General features: G+C 45.5%; 1 protein-coding gene across 3 annotated transcripts in view; it reads right to left on the reverse strand.

Moving 5' to 3' along the window:
• The window catches only part of Atg16 (Autophagy-related 16), a 456887-nt gene that overhangs the window by 288113 nt on the left and 145842 nt on the right, over positions 1 to 22932 (reverse strand). For all 3 annotated transcript variants that reach the window (XM_075682849.1, XM_075682848.1, XM_075682850.1), the window contains exon 5: positions 8473 to 8563. In XM_075682849.1, coding sequence (XP_075538964.1) covers positions 8473 to 8563 — 91 coding nt within the window. The remainder of the gene's footprint in view (positions 1 to 8472; positions 8564 to 22932) is intronic.

Raw genomic sequence — 22932 nt, forward strand, 5'->3', positions numbered from 1 at the left:
GAAGTGAACAGAGGACAGGAAAGAAGAAACAGTGAAAGGGAAAGAAAAAAGGAGACTGCTATTTTCCTCCAGGTGGGTTATTCTGGAGGCACTGTCTATGTGAAGCAGAGGCCAAAGAGGTGTGTTGCCTCCGCCAGGGGGCCCTAAATGTCGAAACACCCGGCACTGGCTCAACCCCCAGAATCCCCCGGTCCCCAGACATGGCAAAGCCACACACGGCCACACACAACACGCCTGCTGATGAAGACACCCCTGCAGGGGGGCTTCAATAATTCATGTCAGCTGATCGGCATTTTTATGAGCACTTGTGTGTTATAGAAAAAATGTTTGTATCCACAGGTCTCACAATGTTCACCAAGATGACTTGGTATGGCCGGTTTGCTGACATTATTGTAGTGTTCCCTTGAGCTCTCATTAAAGAAGTCACCTTTTTGAGAGAAGCCTCAGGCAGATAAGAGACAAGATGTGACAATGAAATAAAAAGCATGGGAATATCAATAAAGAAATCAGTTGACAGTGCATTTGCGTCCACATCTAGTCGTTCCTTCTGTGTCTGTGTTCCATAAGTTCTGCTGCTACAGTCCTCAAAGAATGAACCAACTAGCTCAGTTAAACACCTTTTTGACATTCATTAAGGCATCTGCTGGTCTACCTGACATACTCCTTCCTACAAACTTGCAGTATGGAATACACTACTGCCTTCACGCAAGTTACAAATTAATGCTTCTCGGTGCTCTTTATCACATGCACATGGCATATGAGTAACTGTATCCACTCTTGCGCACAGATCCGACAGTTTCAACACAGCAGAAAACATGATGTCAATGCCAACTCGTTTTGTGATTTTCTGGTGCATCATTTTGTGAACCTGACAAATGTCAGCACAGCAACTGTTTTCTTTTCACCTGGCTGTTGCACTGTTGTTCTGGCATTTATTGAGCATGCTGCCTGCCACAGTACAAACCTGCGTTCGTAACTTGATCTCAAGGGCATTTTTAAAAGACAAATGTATGATGTCTTGCTGCGCTAGCCTAAATGAGCTGATGTTCCGTGGTCTTTTAAAGCTAAAGCTTCCTTTGGTTCTTCCCCCTACTTTGTGGTTTACATGCATTTATGTTTATGTCTAGCCGTTCATGTGACTTTGAGGGTGACCATGACAGATGCCTATGAAGTCAACAAGGGATTTTCCGGATGCACAATTTTTCAGGCAAGGCTGATAATTCAGACACTTTCGTGGCACTGCCATGTACCCCATGGTGTCTATGCATAACAGGGTCTGAAATTTCGGACGCAAAAACTCTTTGCCGTCCCGTCTTCTAGATTTTTTTCGTGACCACAGGTCTGAAATGGCATTAATCGAAGCCACCACCGCCACCATTTTGATTATCTCTCCGTCTCGAACCAGTACTCTCACACACAGATCCACTGCCAGCCATATCACCATCGCAGTAACGCTAGGCCTAGCTTTCTTGCCATCCGGTGCCGTGTTTTTCCTTGAAACAATGCGCCGCTGTAAGCAATGGCACCAACTCCACCTTGTAAGCTTCGCCAATGGATTCGAAACTGAAAGCAAGTTCAGCACGTTGTGTAATGCAGGTTCTTGAAAGTCAGCTCTGCCTCAGTGCAGCTGTATTATGCGGCAAAGGATGTGCGAAGTATTGCGATGAAGAATGCGAAGAGTGAGAAGGGACACAGTATGTATTCCTTCATTATACACCTGTGCACTCGCTGTCTCCTGTCGCAGTAAAAGCACCAATATGCCTAATAATTGTATTGGCAGGCCTACAGAACTTTTTCGGATGTGCCTGTGGCAATTGGAGTCCTAGGGTGCGTTGCCTCTGCTGGGAATCCTTAAAGGTCTAAACACCAAGCAATGGCTCGACTCCCAGGATCCCCTTGTCCCCAGACATGGCTAAGCCATGCACGGCTACACACCAAATGCCTGCTGACGGCAGACCGTAAAATTTCCTTCGAAGAAACCAAAATTCAACCGAGACTAACCAATGAAAATGACTGGTGTTGGAGTAGACTGTTGTTGGAGTTAGCATGGCCGGAGTTTCTGCTGGTGTTGAGGTCGATGGAGTGCCCAGTGCAATGTGTGCGCACACATTAATCTGATTCTACAATCAGCCTCGGAGATCTGTTGTATATTCCTGAAAATTTGTTTCACAAATGTGACCTTAATGCAGTGTTGTCACTGTAGTTCCAAGCTGTGGTATAGCAGCAATGAGCAGCTGCAAAACTACTCAATGCGATGCAGGCTCGCACTACAGACAAAATGCTGCAATCTTCGCTGCCATCAAAGTGTGGAATAGTCTACCCTTGGAGGCTAAAACCTCGTCCTCATTCAGTTTGCCTGTTCAACTCTTGCTTTTGCTTCGAGTTGTCGCCAAATTCGACTTCGCCCTATCATCTGCTAGCCGCTTGGTTAGCTCAGATGGTAGAGCATCTGCCTCGGAAAGGTGGTGGTCCCAGGTACAAGTCCCGGACCAGGACAAATTTTTCTTCAACTGCGCGGCTTTTCTTTCGAGGAACCCATATGGGTTTCCTTCGTGGAAATTGCTACGAATGGGTGGATGTCTGATTTTCCCTTCATTAATTGGTTCTCTCCGCCTTTCAGGTTTCCACAGAATTATTACATCAAACTCTTGCCTTTGCTTCGAGTTGCCGACAAATTCAACTTTGCTCTGCTATCTGCTAGGTGCCTGGTTAACTCAGATGAAGGCAAAAAACCAGTCAAAAAACACAAAGGAGTTAAGGAACAAAGCTCAGTTGATAGTCCAGTCGTTTTGGTGTGAACCTCTCCTCTTGTCCTTTGTGTTTTTTGACTGGTTTTTTTCCTTCAAGTATGTACCAACTGGCCCGGATTTCAACCCTTCTGCTAACTCGGATGGTAGAGCCGCTGCGCCGGAAAGGCAGTGGTCCCGGGTTCGAGTCCCGGACCAGGACAAATTTTTCTTCAACTGTGGGGCTTTTCTTTCAGGAGGAGGAGGAGGAAAAACTATTTGCTCTAAGTGGTTAGAAATTAGCAGTGGCAGATGTGGTTGGCCGTCTTCATGGTCTTCTCCCCATCTGCACAGCGTCGACGCCCCTATTCCAGGGCACCACTGACAGCGGCTACTCGGTGAGCGTGCCTTACTAGTCCATGCTGGACTTTCGGGTCGCTGCTGGAGAGCACACTCTCCCACTGCTCCGCACTCGGGTCTTTTATTTGAAGGAATTGTTGATTGTGAATGCATCCCCATGTCAGGTGATACATAAGGTGGGCTTGGCGCCGCACCAGGGGCAAATGTCTCTATACTGGATGGGAACCATCTTGCATAGTGTGTTTAGATTTCGGTATGTTACTGTTTGCAGCCTCCTCCAAGAGGTTGCTTCAGGCTGATTTAGGCTGTTGGGTGGAGAATATTTGATTCTGACCCCCTTATAGTATTCAGAATGTCAGAGTAGCTTGGGTCAACTGGTATGGGTTCCTCAGGGTCAGCGCTTGTGGCCGCTCGGTTTGTGTGCTCTCGAGCTGCCTTGTCCGCCTTACGTTCCTTCTATTCCAGCGTGTCCTGGTACCTAGAAAATCGTATGCCTGACTTTGTTGTTAGCCCTGCAGGAGCGGAGGATGTGAAGCGCTCTGCGTCCCATTCTGCTGTTCATTAATTCCGACACGTAGCTTGCGAGTCGGTGAGTATTATTAACGCTTTCGCTGTCACGGACGTACTGGTACATCATCGCGCTTCCCCCCCACAGTGTCACTGACGTACCGGTACGTTCTCTATCGTGCGTTACAAATTTCGCGCCTGGGCGCAAAGCTGGCGCTCCTAGACTGGCCACGCCATCTGTTGACTCTTTCTACAAGTTCGTATTTTCGCCCCGACCTGTGTGGGTATATGTATTGAAGCGTACGGTGCGACTGCCACTCCCCACTTTCTCTTTGCTGAGTGGCGCGGTGGCTCCGCATTCGCTGGATCATGCGTCGCGCGCGTGTGGTTATGGGTTCAAGGGTTGTTCTGCCATCTCCGCTGGTTTGAAAGTTTTTATTTTTCTTCTGTTGGTGTGTCTGCTACGGCGCGTCAAGTTCAGGCACACGTGCCGTTGCCTCTCCGAAAAGAGTGACTCGATCGCTGCTTTCGCTCTCTCGCCACACCCTCACTGCTGACTTGCAGCAGTAAACGTAAAGCCCTTCGAACTATGTTTTAGCCTTTTTTCATCTCCCTCTGTCTTCTTGATCACATAATCTCCCATTTCTCTCCGTTGTGCGGGCAAGTGAAAGCGCATCCTCCCTGCGCGCGGTTACTTTCGGATGGCTGAGCGCGCGGGACCTTCGTCTGCTCTTTGGAGCGGTGGCTCTTCCGATTCAGAATACGAGCCGAGCTCGGAATTGGACTTGGACAGCGTCTCACGCGAGGAAGAGATGAGTTCCGCATCGCCAGATTCGGATGTTGAACGGATGTTATAGTCAGGCTGATGATGATGATGATGATGCTTACTAACAACAGCTGCAGAGCACTGAAATGTGCATACTGCATTGACTATGTTATTTGTATACCAATCATAATCAAAAATAAATTGCTATGTTTATTCCCTGTTATGCTCGTTCCCTGAAACCAAGCCGACACTGGGGGTGCGTCACGGCCAGAAAGGTCTGACAGCGAAAGGGTTAAGGGCCTTTTGGATCGGTAGCCCTCCACTGCCGCTAGAGCTACGGCTATTTTCTCAGCTTCCGTTACCAAGCAGTCCTTCATTGATGCACTGCTGATCTCTTTGTAGTCCGGGCTTATTACTATCGCAGCTGTATTTACTATGTTTGTTCCTCTTTGCTTGGCGTATACTGCAGCATCTGTGTATACTGTTGTGTTTTTTGTGGCCAGGTACTTTTCGACGTATTTCACCCTTGCGTCCCTTCAAGCCGTGTGGAGGTTTGGGTCCATGTTTTTGGGTAGGGGGCTAACAGTCTATGTTTTCTGATATTCATCAGGAATCCCCTCCGTTCTTTGGGTTTCTTTGATTGATTCCGCGAAGCCTAGCCTTATTAGCAGCTCCCTTCCCGTTTTGGTCTGCTGGAGTCTCATGAGCTGTGCGATACTTTGGGCTTCTTTTAGTTCTTTGAAGGTGTTGCTTAAACCAAGTGCCATTAGTTTCTCTGTCGATGTATTGTATGGCAGGTAAAGTGCTGTTTTGTACGTTTTGCGTAAAATGGTGTCTGCTTCTTGTATTTCCTGTTTGGTGCAGTTGCAGCACGGGAGTGAGTATGCGACCCTGCTGACCACCAGGTTCCCAACCAGTTTAAGTGTGTCTCCTTCTTTCATCCCACATCTCTTTTGTGACACCCGCTTCATCACGCGTGCTATTTGGGTTGTTGACTGCTTGAGTGTTTTCAGCATGCGGGTGCAGTGCTGGTTGAATTGCACCCACATTCCAAGGATCCTTATTTGCTGGCTTTCCGATACCGGCTGCCCCTTTAGCCACATGTTAAGGGTTTCTTTGCTTTTCTTGCTCAATGTAATTCTCAGGAGCTCAGATTTCTCCATTGAGCACTCAAGGCCTCTTTCCCCGACATATTCTTCCACGCAAGTGGCTGCTTCTTGCAGAAAGCTTTCTTTTTGGCACAGCAAGCCTTTAGTGGCCCAGATGGTGATGTCATCTGCATACATGGCATGTTGTACGCCTTCAATTTTGCTTAGTTTATGCCCTAGGCCAATCATTGCGATGCTAAAGAGTATCGGGGAAATTACTGAAACTTGGGGTGTCCCCTTGTTTGGTGTGGGGAGTTTTTGCGATCGGATCTCTCCTAAACCTATTGTTGCTGTTCTATTGGAGAGGAAGGCTTTGACGTATGCGTGTACTTTCTTCCCACAGTCTAGGCTGTTAAGGCCTTCCAAGATTGCCATGTGGCTAACATTGTCAAAAGCTCCTTTTATGTCTAGTGCCATTATAAAGTGTTCTCCGTTGTATAAGGAACCCACATGGGTTTCCTTTTTAGCAATTGCTATGAATTGGTGGATGTCTAATTTCACCTTTATTGATTAGTTCTTCTGTTCGTTACTTCCTATTCTTGCTAACTACGTGTATTTGTATGTTGTTTACATGTATTTCGCAACTGATTCTGTTTGCTTGCATTGTATGCCTGCATTTTGCAATTGCTTGTTATTTTTTATTATTTTTATGCATACTTTAACAAGAGTTCCCATTGCAGTGTTCCCACTAAGTCAGGCAATCGAGGAAGATATAGAGAACCTGACTTTGTGATGCGTAAAGGAAAAATAAAGAGTGCATTGTGCTTAAACTTTTATCCCTTGATTTGTTTACAATTTGATCCTTCGAATGGCAACTGTAGCTCTAGAATAAAATGGCTGACACATACCTCTCAAGTCAGCACTATTAAAAGGCATTTTGTCTGCTCAGATACTGCTTAATGAAATGGCCAAGAAGGTCTTGAAAATGGCTTTCTGTATACCTTTCTTTATATGCAACCCCCACCATGTAACGCTCAATGAACTCAAACTCAATATGATGATACTAACAGCACGGGTACCATTCTGCTGTGAAATAAGTTGTGCTGTTCTTTCTTTTTTTTGACAAGCGTTCAAATTGTTAACTTTAAATACATTGAGCGACCACACTGTTTGTCAGATGCGATTTCTGCCTTCAGATCAAATAGTTTTGGTTAGTAAAAACAGCATACCGTACAGTGCAAAGCACACTTGAGCGGTCGAGCGACCGGTTGCAGACTGCGCAAGTATCCAAAGAAGTGACGGAAGCTGGGTTATAGGTCTGCTTGCTCTATATAGTGCATGGTATACAAGCATGTGGCATGACCATGCAAGATCTTATTGCAATGTTTGCCACTTTTTTTATCGCAAAGGAAGAGGACGAAAACAATTTTTTGGGTCTTGTTCCTATCATCCACTATGATGCAATCACCTGTTTTACGGAAATTGTGTCCTCACAAACAGCCGTCGGACTCTTTCTATGCAATCCCCTTTGGATGTTAATGCTTTACAGGAAAGAAAGGCAATACTCGAGCACAAAACCTAAATATCGTGCTGGTTTACCAGCCTCAGTGATTGCTGTGTTTAGCAATGCCATCGGCCTCATACAGGAGGCTGGCGCAGACATAGAATAGCAATTTTAAGTCTACTAGACTTGAAATTATGTGAGAATGGTGCCCGTGGCTGATACAAATGGTTTATAATGGTCGGTGCTTAGATGTTTTGGGATTGCCGTAGGTTGGCTGTACACAAGCACTCTTATGCTTTAGTTCCCACGCCAAGTGATCCGACAGCAAGAGTATTTTACGATTCATGCTGGCAATTCATAGACACCGGTTCTCTTCGTCAAGTCAAAACTTATACAGCCAAAATAGTTCACAACACATGCACGCACCACAGCTGATGATGCATGTCACATGTTTGCACAGCCAAGAGAAATTTACGCATACTGTAGTTACTGCTGCACTGAAAGGCTACACAGTGGTTCTTTGACAACCTCACACGAACTGACAGCGCTTAAGTTTCATAGAGAACAAGCTAAAACATCTCCAAATCATTCCGCAACACACGATGGCAACACCTTCAAGCAGCGCCGCACCGACTCACACAAGCCAGAGGGAAGGAATGGCTTCCTGCATGCCCTTTCCTTCTCACTCGACTAAAAGGCCTATCGTTATGCAATCAAAGGTGTATAGGTTTTGAAGATGCACACATAACGTAGTAGTTAGCTCTCACACTTGTTCACATCAAGGCTCATGTCAAGCTAAGCTTGGTTATTATCTAAGTGATAGAAGAGAAAAAAGTTAGTTTTTCTATGCTAGAGTTGCATGCGTTGTGGATGTTTTGAGATCTCTGAACTGATTTTTCTCAATTTGCACTGTTTGGGCAATTAGCACTTTTGGGGAAAACTATTATTTCGAAACTGCAAAGGTAAAAACTGTTTGTAAGATTGTTTCTAGGCTGAAAATTTGTGAAGAACAAGACTAAGCACATATTAAATTTCCAGGTTGTTTCTATCGAGAGATAAATACATATTTCTGGATCACAGTAACAAAAAATAAGACACAGGACGTAGTTTTCAAGTGAGCAGGCCTATCTTCTATAGCTGATGAAGACAGAAGATGGTCGAAACATTAGTTGCCAAAATTCACTATACGTGTCATCATACTGTGACACTATGGCACGTTTCTACAATGTCAAGCACATTGTGTATTGCGATTCAACATGCTTAGTGCTGAATAAAAGTTCCGCTTTCTCTGCGAGGTCCAGTATGATGGCTGAGGGATGCGCTCGTCACTGAAATCTGCAGCGTGTCTCTTGTCATAATGTTCCATTTTGTCTAGCTGGCTATATAAAAGCTATGCACATAACGATTCACACAGCAGTGCACAAGATCTGCATAATTCTTGGTGCATGCAGACAGACAGAAAAGCAAACTGGCTGGGTCTCACAGTGTAGGCGTCATGCCATGGAAGTGGTTAGTGCGCACCTGATTGGCATCCTTCATGTCCTGCAGCTCCTTCGAGGTGGTGTTCAGGGTCTGCTTCAGCGTGCCCAACTCTGCCTCACACTCCTGGATCCTGCACATGCACAATGCTCTCGTACCAGCCATAACTTAACGAGGGCGCTCAGACGCATGCACAGCAGGGTCCCACCCTAAAACGTTCGCCAACATCTGGCCAAAAACTGTTGGGCTCATTTGTTGTGGATAATGTAGAAATTGCAATAAACACACACCATGAAGAAAAAGCAACAAAAGAGTGTGCTGTCAATATCTTTTCTTTGCTCATCATGTTTAGCACTGTTTCTACATTAAAAACATTTGGCCAGGCAATCGAGGAATATATAGAGAACCTCACTTCGTGATGCATAAAGGAAAAATAAAGAGTACATTGTGCTTACAATTTGATCACTTGATTTGCTCACAAATTGATCCTTTGAATGGAAACCATAGCTCTAGAATAAAATGGTTGACGCATACTTCTCAAGTCGGCACTATTAAATGGCATTTTGTCTACTCAGGTACTGCTTACTGAAATGGCCAAGGTCTCGAAGATGGCTTAGGTTTGGTTTTCTTCCAGAGTTCTATGGTAATCATGCCCAATACTTTGATTTCTTTGACAAAATATATAGTACAATGCAGGTAATTAAAGAAAAGAAAAAGAAACTGATGTTAAAGCAAAAATAGCAGCCTCAAGATTAAGCCTCTGAGTGGACTAATGCCCAAATGGGAAGTGCAGTTACGAAGAAACAAACAAGATTCACTTAGGCAATTCATAATGAGGAAATGAACTTCCCACATATTAAAAGTACATGTCTATAAAGGCTAACTACACATTGTTATTTGGCCTTTCCTGCGATTTACACAAAATCCTTTTCTGGAAGACTGTGCTAAGGCTTCAGAGGTGCAGCCACCGTCTATCAAGCAAGGGCCTGGCCTAAGTTGAATGTTCGAGATGCTGCTACAGTCAAACTTTCCAATAACGAATGGCAGAGACAATAAAATTCTTGCCACAAAAAGTTACTACTCACATGACAAAAATCATTTTAAAGTGAAACCTCATTATTATGAACACTGCATTAACAAGCTTTTCAGATTAACAAACTTTTCAGAAATCCTCTGCTGACTTCCTACGGTTTCAATGTAAAAATATTTCAGTTCTGCAAACTTCAGAACACTGAACTTTTCAGAATAACGATCATTCAGTTTCCGTGTTATGTTAACGATGCCTCAGTACTACGAACTAATATTCCGAAATCTGGGGATTCTTAGATTTCTGTGTATCCTTCACGGCAGCCAAACAGCAGGCTAGCAGACAACAAGGTGCAGAAAGCAAACGCCGCAGCACACGTGTTCGGAAAACCTCAGGCAGTGCTCAATAATAATAAAAATGAAACTGTGGGAGATAATTTTTTTCTCTCTTGAGGAGGCGATGACACATCGGGTTTTACAAGCACATGCTCCGCCCAGGCAAGTGTCGCCTAGCAAATGAGGCACGTCTCTTCCTTCTTTTGCCCTTTTTTTCAGCGCACGCCTCAGTCTTTCTATCTTTTTTCTGTGGCCGTACTAGCCATGCGCATAGCGAAACGTAATCTCCATACTCGCAGGGATGCCACACGGTCATATTTTGCATCTTCCGGACAGTGTCGTTTACGCGCGCTTGCACTTTGGAATAGTTCAGGTGTCCACCTCGAGTGGGACAGTTGCGCGGTGTCCACGGCAAGGAATGTGAAAAACAAACAACAAGAAACATTGTGCTTTGGAGGCAACATGGAGTTACCTTTTTGTGAGTAGTTTTCTCAGCGAGAGCATCTGCTTTGTGTGCGTCACTCTTATTATATGGTGCTTCTGTGGTGCATGGAAGCGGAATCTATGGAACATAGCAACAGCGCAGGCCGAAAGCCAACAGTAATGTTTTCGTTGATCGCTCAAACGGTAACAACTTGTGAAATGGTGGGTTGATGGGCAGAATGGCTAATTTTGTAGCTTTGACTATACGACCTTTCAGGATAACGACGATTTTCGGCGGTCTAGGGTGATTCGTCGTATCAGGATTCGACTGTATATCTCTTTTAATAATGAAACATATTTAGACTATATTTCTGCAACAGGGTGCCAGAATAAGTCAGCAATTTTTCTGTCTGCATACAGCTAATGAAAGCCTACAAAGCACCCAAGTGCATTTGCATACACTTGAAGTGTGCCCCATCACAGAATTAAAAATTAAATTATGGGGTTTTACTTGCCAAAACCACTTTCTGATTATGAGGCACGCCGTAGTGGAGGACTCCGGAAATTTCAACCACCTGGGGTTCTTTAACGTGCACGTAAGTCTAAGTACACAGGTTTTTTCGCATTTCGCCCCCATCGAAATGCCGCCACCGTGGCCGCCCCATCACAGAATGCTTGCATGGTTGACATCATAGAAAAACTGCCCCGGACAAATTAGGGTGAGGATTATGACAGTGCACCAGCTACATTCACATATATGTTCTCAAAGAGTTGCGTCAACCAGCTCACTCATTACATGACCTGACACATGACAGCATTTGTCTAGGAGTGTCAGGGCATGCATAGCAATATATACAAGGTGTAAGAGGCGCATGAAAAATGTGACTGTGGTGGGTAGTGAAGGCAAAAAGCAATTTCAATTTGTTTGTTTGTTTTCACTGTCCCCCTCATCAAGTGGAGTGTTTCACCAGAAAGCAGTGGACCGAGACACAACTTCAGACACAACTTCAACGAAAGATGAATTGGAGCACTTGCATGCGCACTGCAATGCCTGCCCCTGTGCACCACTTTTCAAGGAGATAAAGATTCTAAGGAGAAGCCAGGACCAGACTGGGCACGAGCTTATGGAGGCATATCACATAAAAAAGACAGGCCAAGACTGTGTTAGTGATACTTCCATAAGGTTGTTTCAATCGGAGATAGATTGTATTTTTTTTTTGTTTTTTTTTTTATAATTGGTTGCCCCACTAGGCTGACGAATGTTCTTGTTTGCTACATTCTGTGCATGTTCTAATTGTCTATATACTGCCACGGGTTACCGTGAATAAACCAGTTGAAAGTTACCGCCCGTGTCGTTTCTGTGTTCTCTTCCACTGTCCCTGTCTTTATTTGTAGTCAATATGATATGCAACTTCAGCGGAGCATGTTGACGAAAGAAAATAATAGGAAGCTGCTGATGCCGCACTATCATCAAGTGGCTTGCAGGAAGCTGCGCAATTGGTACGTGCCATGCAATGCTAATGCGAATGAAATGGGTTAAGGAGAGCAAAGAATGCACTAGTTGTGCAGGGTACCAGACCTGTAGTAATAGTCCAGTGACAAGATGAATCCATTTCATGAAGTGCTTTCATTGAGGAAGCTGGATCTGAAGAGGCTAAAATGCCACCAAGAAACACAGCCAGCAGCAAGTCTATATTTGTTGTGCTTAAACACAAATGGCACACATAAATGGTATTTTGACGGGAATCGCAAGCTGCCTCCTACCTACCCCATGATTAAGAAGCTATTCATGATGATTCGAGCAATGTTTTTGATGCTGCTGATTTATGGAATGTAGGCACATTGGTGCGCCTACCCATCCCGTAATGTACATGTGGTGTTGTCTTGAACTGTTCTTCCTAGCTGTGGCCACACAACCAATATGTGAAAAACAAGAATTGTGTGTACAGGGAGAGGCTAATTCTGAGCACTTCAGTGCTCAGAATTAGCAAGTGCACTTAAGTGTCCCACCAACGTGCACTTGTTATGGCACCTGAAATGGTGGCTGTAATGTGTCTGTGGGCTGCCACATTGACTGCCAATTGAAGGTTTTGATAAACACACAGGTCTCTGTGTCACACAGCTGGCATCACATATTTATTTGGCATCGCTGGTCAGAGTTGACTGAATACGTAGGTGATGACAATACGAGTGGTATAGTGCCATTATCACAGGCCCGATGCAAAGAGCGCACTGCAAAAGGCACGATGCAAAAGGGGGGGGGGGATGGGTTGGATGGTCACAATAACTTCATGCGTGCTGATGAAGAAGTAGCTGTTAACAAGAGTGTTTAGTTCACTGGTAAGGCCTTCTCACCAGTAGTACATGTGAAACTAATGGTACAGGGGCCAAAAAAAAGCAAAAAACAAACCCAGAGGATGTGTTAGACATGAAGGATGTGCTGGATAACGTCTTTCTGGTCATTCCTAGGCATTCATGATAACAATGGACTGCTTGTGAGTGGAAAAAGCAGTCCTCAAGTTGCAATGAAGCAAGACTTGCAAAAGTGAGCACAAGAGAGAGCAATAACCTCACACCTTGCAGTAAAGTTTGGATAGATCAGGTCAGTTAGGCATTGCTCTCTGTTGTGTCTCGCTTTCCCGGCAATAAAATTCTCATAACAGCTGTGTCTTTCAGTTACAAGACTACCACTTCATTGAGCGCCAAGTTGGTAATCAAGACAACCCCAGCCAATGGCAAAGCCAAGCAATAGAAACTCGATCACTCTGCTTTAGCCCTTTGAATGTTAGCACCATACAAGTACGGCAGCCAAAACAAGTCCTAAACAATCACAAAGGTATGTGTACCCTGCCTTCGCTGCTCGGGAGGCGCTGCAATTTCCCGTGACTTCCAACAAATTTCTTAATGACCCTTAGCTTCCACAAAAACTCATTTTTTACTTCACTCTATGGTGGCTGCCATCATGATGGCTTAGGAGTATTTCTGCTTCGCCTAGTTTACTGCCATACACCCACGTGCCCAACTGTTGTGCACCAGACATAGCTTGGGATTCTTTGGCTGTTTATGCTATGCTGCAAGCTATACAGCCTTTACAAAAATTTTATCTGTCGTTTTAAATGCTCAAGCCGTAACCATTGATCATGACACAGTGTAGCTATCAGTGAACCTTCAGTAAGGAAAAAAAGTTAATTATTTTGACTATACAGTGAGGTATGTACAACGAAGTGAGGTGAGTGGGGAGGTACCACTTGTCTTATATCAGTTCTTTGCAACAGCTGTTCCAGCTGTGTATCATTTTTCTGTATGTTTACATATGTTACCTTTGACACAATTGTGTACAAATGTAACAAAAGGCCTCGCAAACGAACCACTTTAGATGATATGTAAGAACAGGTGTTCCATTAATGTGGTAACCCCTATAGAGAGACACGTTCTGCAAAAGACAGCATTATGTGCCAACACAGAGGTGGCTGAAAAGGCCAGAAATCTGAATGCTTTGATTATTAGATCTGAATCATACATAATGAAAGAAATAAAAGCATTCATTCATTTAACTATTCTCCTATAGTTCAGTTCTCCTATGTAAACACTCGTCACTGGGGAGCTGTAAATGATTATGATGCTTTCAACTGTACAGGTTGTAATTGGGGTCGGGCATGTAAAAAGGGGTAGCTGGCCCATGCTGTTGTCTGACTCATAATAGAGAATGTTACATTTCATCAGTCTAACATTACTGAAAATTAAGCACTGAGGAGCCGAAAACGGCTGCTTATAACCCTCTCTGTCCTCCCTATATCCTCAGGGAAACGGCCGTCCAACATTCGTCCAATTGGAGTGTCCAGAGTCATCGAAGGACCCACCTTTGAGGGTGAGGGTTAACACACTCACTCTCAAACTTTTGTTTCACTGAACACACCGAAAAAAGTGGGGCCTCATAGACAGGGTTTGTCACGCTTGACTCAAGCTGGCATGTTTTGGTTCCTGAGCTGACTCCGCAGTTAACTGCCACGTCTGTCAAATGACTATGATGATTATCGGAGTCCGTGGGGGAATGCTGTAAACACCCTTTTCCTGGAGTTTCCTTGCTCCAATTCGTCCGTGAAGGCGACAGCAAGCCAGCTAACAATACTCGGTCTACCAAACGTGTCTTGCCTTGCAGTGCCGGTAGTCTGTCCGAGGGAGACACATTGTTGGCTTCACGAAGCGATTCCTCGAGGTGGGCTTGGAGAGGCTAGAAAGTCACTACCCTCACTGGCCAATCGTAACGGGGTGCATGATTTTCTCCAGCAGACAGTGTGCGACTATGACTATACAGTATGCGAGATGACAAGTTATATTTACAATGTTTGCTTGGCCATTCTACACTCAGTCATCGTCCGTTTGATTCACAACAAACAGGAAGTGACAAAGAGACTGAGTTGGAGAGATTTGTCGCTCAGGTGGCAACAATGCCTGGTGGAGATGGACTGTAAGTAAGAAGTGTTTTGTACCAAATAAAAATAATGGCTATGGCTCAGGTAAAGACTATATTAAGCATCCCTAAAGACAGAAGCATGCGTGAGAGATCGCCATAGCGTGTGAAGATTGCATCCCACGAATCAGCTTGTGAGATGATGACACAGACAATGATGCACACACTACAGCTGCTCAAGCCAACACAACTTAAAGAGCCATACTATGCAATCCAAAGATGCTACTATGAACTACACACCAAGTAGACAGCCAAAAGTCTATGAGAACTGTAGCTTGGAAAATGAATCTAGAAAAAGGCACAAAAGATAAAAGAGGAACAAGCAGCAGCGACAGGTGACTCACGAGTTGCCAGGGTTCAAATTGATATGTCAGTAGAAAGTTATCAGAAGCATATAAACAGTGCCAACACAGAATGTGTGTGTGCAAAATGAAACTTGACAGCAGACAACCCCAAGAACCCTCCATGAAAGGCTGCTACACTGATAACATTATTCATGTGCAGCCTACATTTCAATGCTGATTTTGGAGGCTGTGATTCACAAACTTCACTTATTATTCCAAGTCATAATCTTTTCGTTCTGAATCCACGTACACTTCACCATGCCTGACTAGCATTAAACTCACCAGTTTTCCACAAGGAAACCCAAGCATGATTTAGTGTGCTTTTCTTCCCTTTGAAGAGGCTTAATGTCTAGACAGGTTGGCCATGCACAAACCACTGTTGACAAAAAACAAGCAGCTCCAATCAAATTATTTACTTTCTTGGTGTGATGTCAAGCCCTCTGGCTCCAAGTGTTGTAGACATGCATGGGTGCTCCTGTGCGGCATGCCAACAACGCTGGCCAATGCCAGTGTGTTAGTCTAGCAACAATGTCTGCAGGTATGAAATTGTGCCATGCCTACTACCAGAGATATAACAGCTAGGGTTGTGTGCATACTGAACAGAATATCAAATCAGGTAAAGCAAAAGAACCCATATATCAAACCGCATACCAGCAAATTTAACCCTTTCAGGGTCATTTTTCTCGCCACATGCGACTGCCCAGGGTGGATTTTTTTTATTGCAGATTCTAGTTCTTCTGAGGGCCCTATATTAAAAAAAAATTACCATAATTTTTCTAGGGTGACCGTAAATTATGAAAAAAATATTCTGCATTCGTATATATGTACTGTTTATTCATGAATAACAACTATAAAGAAAAGGAAATAAACTTATAAGAATTAAAAATTTGATGCATTGTTATACACATAGTTCAAGGCTTAGAAAATGTGAACACAAGAATATTTCGCAACTGTCAAATGTTCCTGCTCCTGCACTAATATTTACATCCATAGCGTAATTGAACTACGTAGGTGAGCGCACTCAAGAAAACTGTGTGGTTGTGTGCCCATCAAAAAAGCAAAACGTGTGACAAACATCCGTCTATCTTCATCTTATTGCCAACCAGAGGCAATTAGTTTTCAAATGTCTCTAAAAAACAAAAAAAAGAAAAGGAAACGCATGCACGGCGGCATCCTTCCTATGAACACCCCTGTGAGCACTAAACGAGCGAGAAACAGGCTGTCACCCTTTGAGCGTTTAGTAACGAGATAGCCATCAGTTTTGCGAGCACAAGAAGCTGAAACGGCCCACGAAACGAAACCCAAACCACTGGCCGCCCGCCTGTGTGCCAATGCGTAAGCGGTAGTATATAGACATGGTGGAGCAAACTAGCTCAAAAACAAACCATGCAACGAAAACCGAGAGAGGGAGGCGCGGGACAAAAATTCCCTGTATTCCCACATAGTGGCAGCACATGCCAGAAAAGAAAAAGTTAGGAAATAGGTGTGCTTTTTAAACGTACAGACGGTGCCATAAATATACGGCATCGACCATTTTGGGCTTCTTCGTGGCGCCGTATATTTACGCCATTGACCCTGAAAGGGTTAACACAAATTTTTATCCTTCCAAATTTTGTGTAAAAAACACAGTGTTGCACATGCTCAGGAGGCTAATCACACTAGTACTTTACAAGAATCTTGCTAGCTATGAGTAACTTAGGCACCTATAAATCGAGATGCATAGTATGCTCTACTACTACAGCCGAACCCGGCTATATCGAACTAGCAAAAAAACACCTATCAGTTTGATATATAGCGTAATTCCATATAAGCCCGCTGCATAATTGGTTGTCATAAAAGCACATACCATTTATAAAATCACTTTATTGATCAAACTAGCTTAGCTTCGCATGAAATAGTCCTGCATGTTCTTCTGCTTGGGCAATTTCGCTGCCTGCGGCGCATGCACTTCCCAACATGGTCTAAGGAGTCGGAGCAGCTGAAGCGGCAACCTTCCGCATTTGCACAGAAGCACCGGACTACTGCGACCGCACCAATCACTCCCGAGGATGTGGACAAAGGACCGTCGTTGCTTTCCACATTGTGCCCATTTTCACTTGTTCTCAGTACGATGTCGGCAATGTAGTCTAGGTTTTCGGGCTCTTCCGTGGTCGTGACACCATCATTTGCACTCACAAACTCGTCCACCATTGATTCGTCAACAGCAGCTGGAAATTCTCACAGCTCGCTCCAAACTTCGGCAACACCGGCAACGGCTGCATCACATTCATCAATATTTACAGTCATCACCGAGCACGCAGAAGCTGGCATGGCTGAAGCAATTTTGGAAGAACCACTTGTACATGACCGTGCATACGCGTCAGGCGCCAGGGGCACTGGGTTGCGAGTTTGGCCGCTTTAACCCTAATCTCCCCCTTATTCTTCAAGATCGTGCTGAGAGTGCTCCTCGGAATCATTCACACTGCGGGGACATCCGACTTCTCACCGCACTGGACCCGATTTATGATTTCGAGCTTCACGACGAAAGGCGAATTCTGCCGCTCCATCACGGCAACACTGCGGGAGACAGCCCACATGGCGCACAGACAACGAACCAGACAAGCAGCGAGACAACTCGAACTTTCACCATCTTGCACAACGAGGGCACAAGAGCCTCTGATTGGCTGTCTGAGCAAGCGCTGCGGCCAGGCCAGGATCATTTTTTGCAGGGGTTGTCGACGACTCGCCCGAAGCAGCGCGGTCACGGTAGGGAAAGCGGTTGGATGGAGCCGCGCCGCCGGGTTTCCCAGCCACCACGAGGAAAAGCCAACTTCTGGGGGCACTTTTTCGCCGCTCGACGTTCGATATATCAGGAGTCGCTGCTATTTTTGTTCGATGTAAGCCTAACTTTTGCTATATATACTCATTGTAACTATACCGTGTCCAGAAATTGTTTGGTATATTGAATAATCTATGTAAACGGGTTCAATATAGTTGGGTTCGACTGTATTAAAAGGGACACCAAGTTGGTATGCCAGCACTGATAACTCAGTATACAAAGGTATGGAAAATATTTTTACAGCAAAGTTGTGCATGCCTAAGAGAAACGCTCACCCTCTGACCACAGAAACCCTCCTGTGGGCATAAGAGCCATTGTTTAGGGGGGCATGAGCCATTGCATTTGTCTTTCGTGATAGACGGACACATTTCTCGTTGGGTAAGCATAGAGATGACGTAGTACAGTCAACGATCGATTTTTCGGACCCTCTAGGGAACATAAGAACGTCCGAAAATTCCAGTAGTCCGAAAAAAAGAATGCATGCAAAAAAACACACATTTTTTCTTTTTTTCTCGGATCTAGAGGTAAAGGGTGAAGCACCAGGCTTTTGAAACCCTGCCAAAGCATCAGTGAAGTGGCTATAAAAAGAGGCGTTCAAAAACTCTGTATGCAGCCGACTTCCGCTTTATTATGTACATGTGCATCATTGGGCAGCCGGTGTTATTGCTGCAGTGGCTTGAACAACTTGTTGATTGTTGTTTGGACGGCGTTCCGGTTGCATGCGATTATATTCGCCTCGATCTGAGCAAGGGTCATCTCAGCACTACACCGATGAAAGATTTCATCGAATTAAGCCACACGACGAGAGCTTCCTCAAGCTTTGGATGAACATCTTGGCTTACATTCTTTTCTTTTTTGGGGGGGGCACCAGATGGTTTTTTGGCCGCCTCCAAGATCTTGCTCTTGTTTTTGAGGAAATCCGAATATGTTTGCTTAGAAATGCCGAACTCCTTCCTCATGTCAGCCTGCGGTCGGCCGCTCACGACTTGCTTAATAATGGCGGCTTTCTTCTCCATCGTTAACCAACGGTACTGCTTTCCGTGCTTCGATGCCATCAGCGAGGATAACGAAGACGAAGTGGGGGCCATCGAAGGCAAGTGAAATCCTCAAGTTGCGAACAGTGGAGTTCGCTGACGAGCGTCGAAGCACCTAGGCCTAGCACAGAGCACACTTGACACAACAGACCAACCACAAACCATGCTAGCCAAAACGTGGCCTGCGCAAACAAACGAAATGGCGCCGCTCCGGAAACTCCGCCGGAGGCGGAAGTGCGGCGATGAACATAGCCAGCGTGGCCAGACCAAATCGGTGTGTGACGGGGAGATTCGGCTAGTCGTGGTTCAAAGCGGTGATATGCTTCGGCTGCAAGTCGATTTCCTTCGCAAGGGTATGGTGGCTAGAAAGGGGAGGTGTGATGACCACGGCGCCCTTCCCATAGAGAAGGGTGATCCCATTGTGCGTGACCGCCGCTAGGGCAATACAGAGCGCTGCCGCCCGGGGCGCCGTCAGCATTTCCGCGGAGACGGCGGAGAAAGGGCAACGAGTACGGCTATACAGCGCTTGGGTGCCGGATTTTCACGGTTTTGCTGCAGATTGTTGCGTGTGCTGCTTATTTATGACTGCTGTGGGCTGAATAAGATGCCTTCAACTTCAAAGAAAAAAACTCAGAGGTGTTGCTTCGTGCCAGGGTGCGATTCCGGTTACAAATCTTGTTCAGAAAAAGTGTCCCTTTTCCGTGCGCCTACATGCCAAGACTGTTGTTGAAGTGGGCGCGTGCCATTCCAAGGGCCGACAAGCCGCTGCAGGAAAATGCAGCTGCTTGCGCAAAGCACTTTGGCGCAAGGTATGTGGTTCTACCATGTTAACGTATGTATAGCAGGCCAAATCTTTAGCTAGCTCATCTAAATGCTGTTTTTTTTTCTCCTTTCCAGCGCGCTACGACGGAACGAACTTGCGAAACAGTCGATGGTAACTCATGCTCACAAAGCTCGTGAAGATAGTGTAGTCATTTGTTAGGTGCTGGCGCACAGCAAGTTACCACTCACGCAGCCTAGTCAAAGATTTGGGCGGCTATACCTTACTGCTTTTAAAACACGTGGTACAAACACAAACAATGCTCTACAGCTGAAGTACGAGTAAGATGCACTCCTGGAAAATGAGAAGCAGGATGATGTATTCCCCATGGAGGCTGTTGAAGTGGCCGTGGACCATGCGGACTATGTTGAAAAACGAAGCGATGCTCGCGTTGCAGCTACGTGGCCAGGAAGCGTGTTCTCTCAACTAGCTGTGCAGCATGCAGGGATGCCTACCTTGTGCCAAGAGACTGTGTCCCAAAAGAACTCGCAGCTGATGCCTGCAAAGAGTGGGACTTGGGTGGGCTTCTATACCCGTTGGAGTCACTGTATCATCTGATTGAAGCTTGAAATGAGGCTGACGTATGAATTTAGCAAAACGCGTCTGCATTCTAAAGCTGCTTTCAGCATACTCGAGAAAGTGAGCACAAATGTGCCACAAATTGGTTGTGGGGAACATTGCCTGGAACTTACAAAATCAAGGGTCAGGTTTTTCTGCCTTACCAGAATTCACTTTCTTTTAAAGAGCCTCAACCAGGAAATGAATGAGAAAAAAGGCAAAAGAACAAAGCCTTGCGTGATGCGAAGCAAGCAGCAGAATTGGTGAAGTACAATCTGCTTTATGCAATAAAGTTTGCTTGTCCAGAAACATGTTGCTTTTGTATATCTGGTTTTTGAATTGCAGTGAGAATGAAATGACTCCAGGACGTTGCACTACAAGGTATGTCATGATTTAATGCTGATTTGGCAGGTGTAAACCAACTTAAACGCTTTCGTACGTAATAATGCCCACAACTAAAAAAGAAACTTGTGGCAACAATAAACATCCCGGGTGATCCTAGCAGTTATCGCGTTGACCTCAAGGGAAAAAAATAGGATTGCAGATAACTCGTGCAAAGAGCATTATACGAGCAATAAAAACAACGCTAAACGACGGGACGAGCGAAGGGACACAGACAACAGCGCTGTTGTCTGTGTCCCTTCGCTCGTCCCGTCGTTTAGCGCTGTTTTTATTGCTCGTAATCATGAACCAACCAGCCCAAATGCGCACTCTTTTGTAGCATTATACGATAAGCTCCCCGCTGATTTAGTGGCTTTAATATGGAATTTCAAAAATGCCTGCTCGCTTTCTGCCAGCAGAAAACTCGGTTGTGTTACCCCGTATTCGAAAACAGCATGATAACCGTAGCCCAATACAATCTTTGCGATGTTTAAAGGACTGCAGTATTAGCTAAAATTTATAAAAATCAGCAAAATGCGTTTCCACTACAGCATTCTCACTGCACACGCAGAGGACGGCCGCGCGAGCTGACGGCGCCCCTGACGACAGCGCCGCCCTGCGGCATTCACGCGAACGGGGGCCAGTTTTTCTTGGCCGGTCATCACACCTCCCCTTTCTAGACACCATAGCAAGGGCACTGTGCGAGGAGCCAAAGGACCTTTCGTTGCAACAAAAAGTCCGTAAAATTGGACGGCGGGGGGTTTGAGCGTCCGAAACTTCAGATGTCCTTATACATTGATTCTATGGGGCTCGTGGCAGTGCCGCGAAAACGTTCAAAATATTAGGCATGTCCGAAAATTTGGGCGTCCGAAAATTCAGTCGTTGACTGTAGTTCTGCGGAAACCCGCAGCGGCTGCCCCGCAAAGGCGGTGGTCCCAGGTTCGAATCCCAGACCAGGACGAATTTTTCTTCAACTCTGAGGCTTTCCTTTCGAGGAACCTATATGGATTCCCTTTTAGATTAGATTATGGGGTTTTACCTGCCAAAACCACTTTTTGATTATGAGGCACGCCGTAGTGGAGGACTCCGGAAATTTCGACCACCTGGGGTTCTTTAACGTGCACCTAAATCTAAGTACACGGGTGTTTTCGCATTTCGCCCCCATCGAAATGCGGCCGCCGAGGCCGGGATTCGATCCCGCGACCTCGTGCTCAGCAGCCCAACACCATAGCCACTGAGCAACCACGGCGGGTATGGATTTCCTTTGCAGCAATTGCTACGAACAGGTGGATGTCTGATTTTCCCTTTATTAATTACTACTCTCCACCTTGCGGGTTTCCGCAGAACTACTACGTCAAACACTTTCCTTTGCTTCGTGTTGTCGACAAATCCAACTTCGCCCGGCCATCTGCTAGCCGCCTGGTTAGCTCAGATGGTAGAGCGGCTGTTCCGGAAAGGCGGTGGTCCTGGGTTCGAGTCCAGAACCAGGACAAATTTTCCTTAACTCTGATGCTTTTCTTTCGAGGAACCCGTATGGATTTCCTTTGTAGCAATTGCTAGAAACGGGTGGATGTCTGATTTTCCCTTTATTAAGCAGACAGATGCTTACGCATTTAAAACATACACTTATCTACGTATTACTGCAGGGAAGGGACACAGAGAGGGATGGGGCTAAGACAATATCATGATGACATAATTAAAAAAATACTTTTACAGTGAAGCTGTACATGCCTAGGCGAAACGCTCGTGGTCAGACCACAGAAACCCTCTGGCGAAATGTGTGGCACGCCATTGGCTATGCCGATAGTGACGTCATTTCTCTCTCACAGCAGAGCAAGCGCGCAGCAGTTTCTATCCGATATAGCAATGGAATGGCCACTCATCATTCACTGGCCTATGAGCAACAACACCGATAGCAGGAGCAGGATATATATTGTCAGCGTTGCGTTGGGGGCAGAAGATCGGGCCCACGATACAGAGCGCAAGCAGCGATGTTGAGCTGATCCAGCGGTTCGTGCGGCCGAGCTAGTTCGCGAGTGGAGCTAAAGTGGCAATGTTACGCCGCTGACGCCGGACGAGATCGCCAGCGGTAACGTCAGCCCGAGGTTCTGGTGGTTCAAAAATGTGTCCCTGTCTTTAATTCAATGAAATGAGCGGCCCCAGTGTGTCACTTGGCAACTACAGTACATAACCAAGTCATAAACACTGTGATTAACGCATGTGGGATTCTCACCCGTGCTCTTGGGACAAAAAAACGACAACACAGTAGTGCAAACAATCACAAGGGCATT

This window comes from Dermacentor variabilis, chromosome 2, assembly GCF_050947875.1.
Source record: "Dermacentor variabilis isolate Ectoservices chromosome 2, ASM5094787v1, whole genome shotgun sequence".
Taxonomy (NCBI): domain Eukaryota; kingdom Metazoa; phylum Arthropoda; class Arachnida; order Ixodida; family Ixodidae; genus Dermacentor; species Dermacentor variabilis.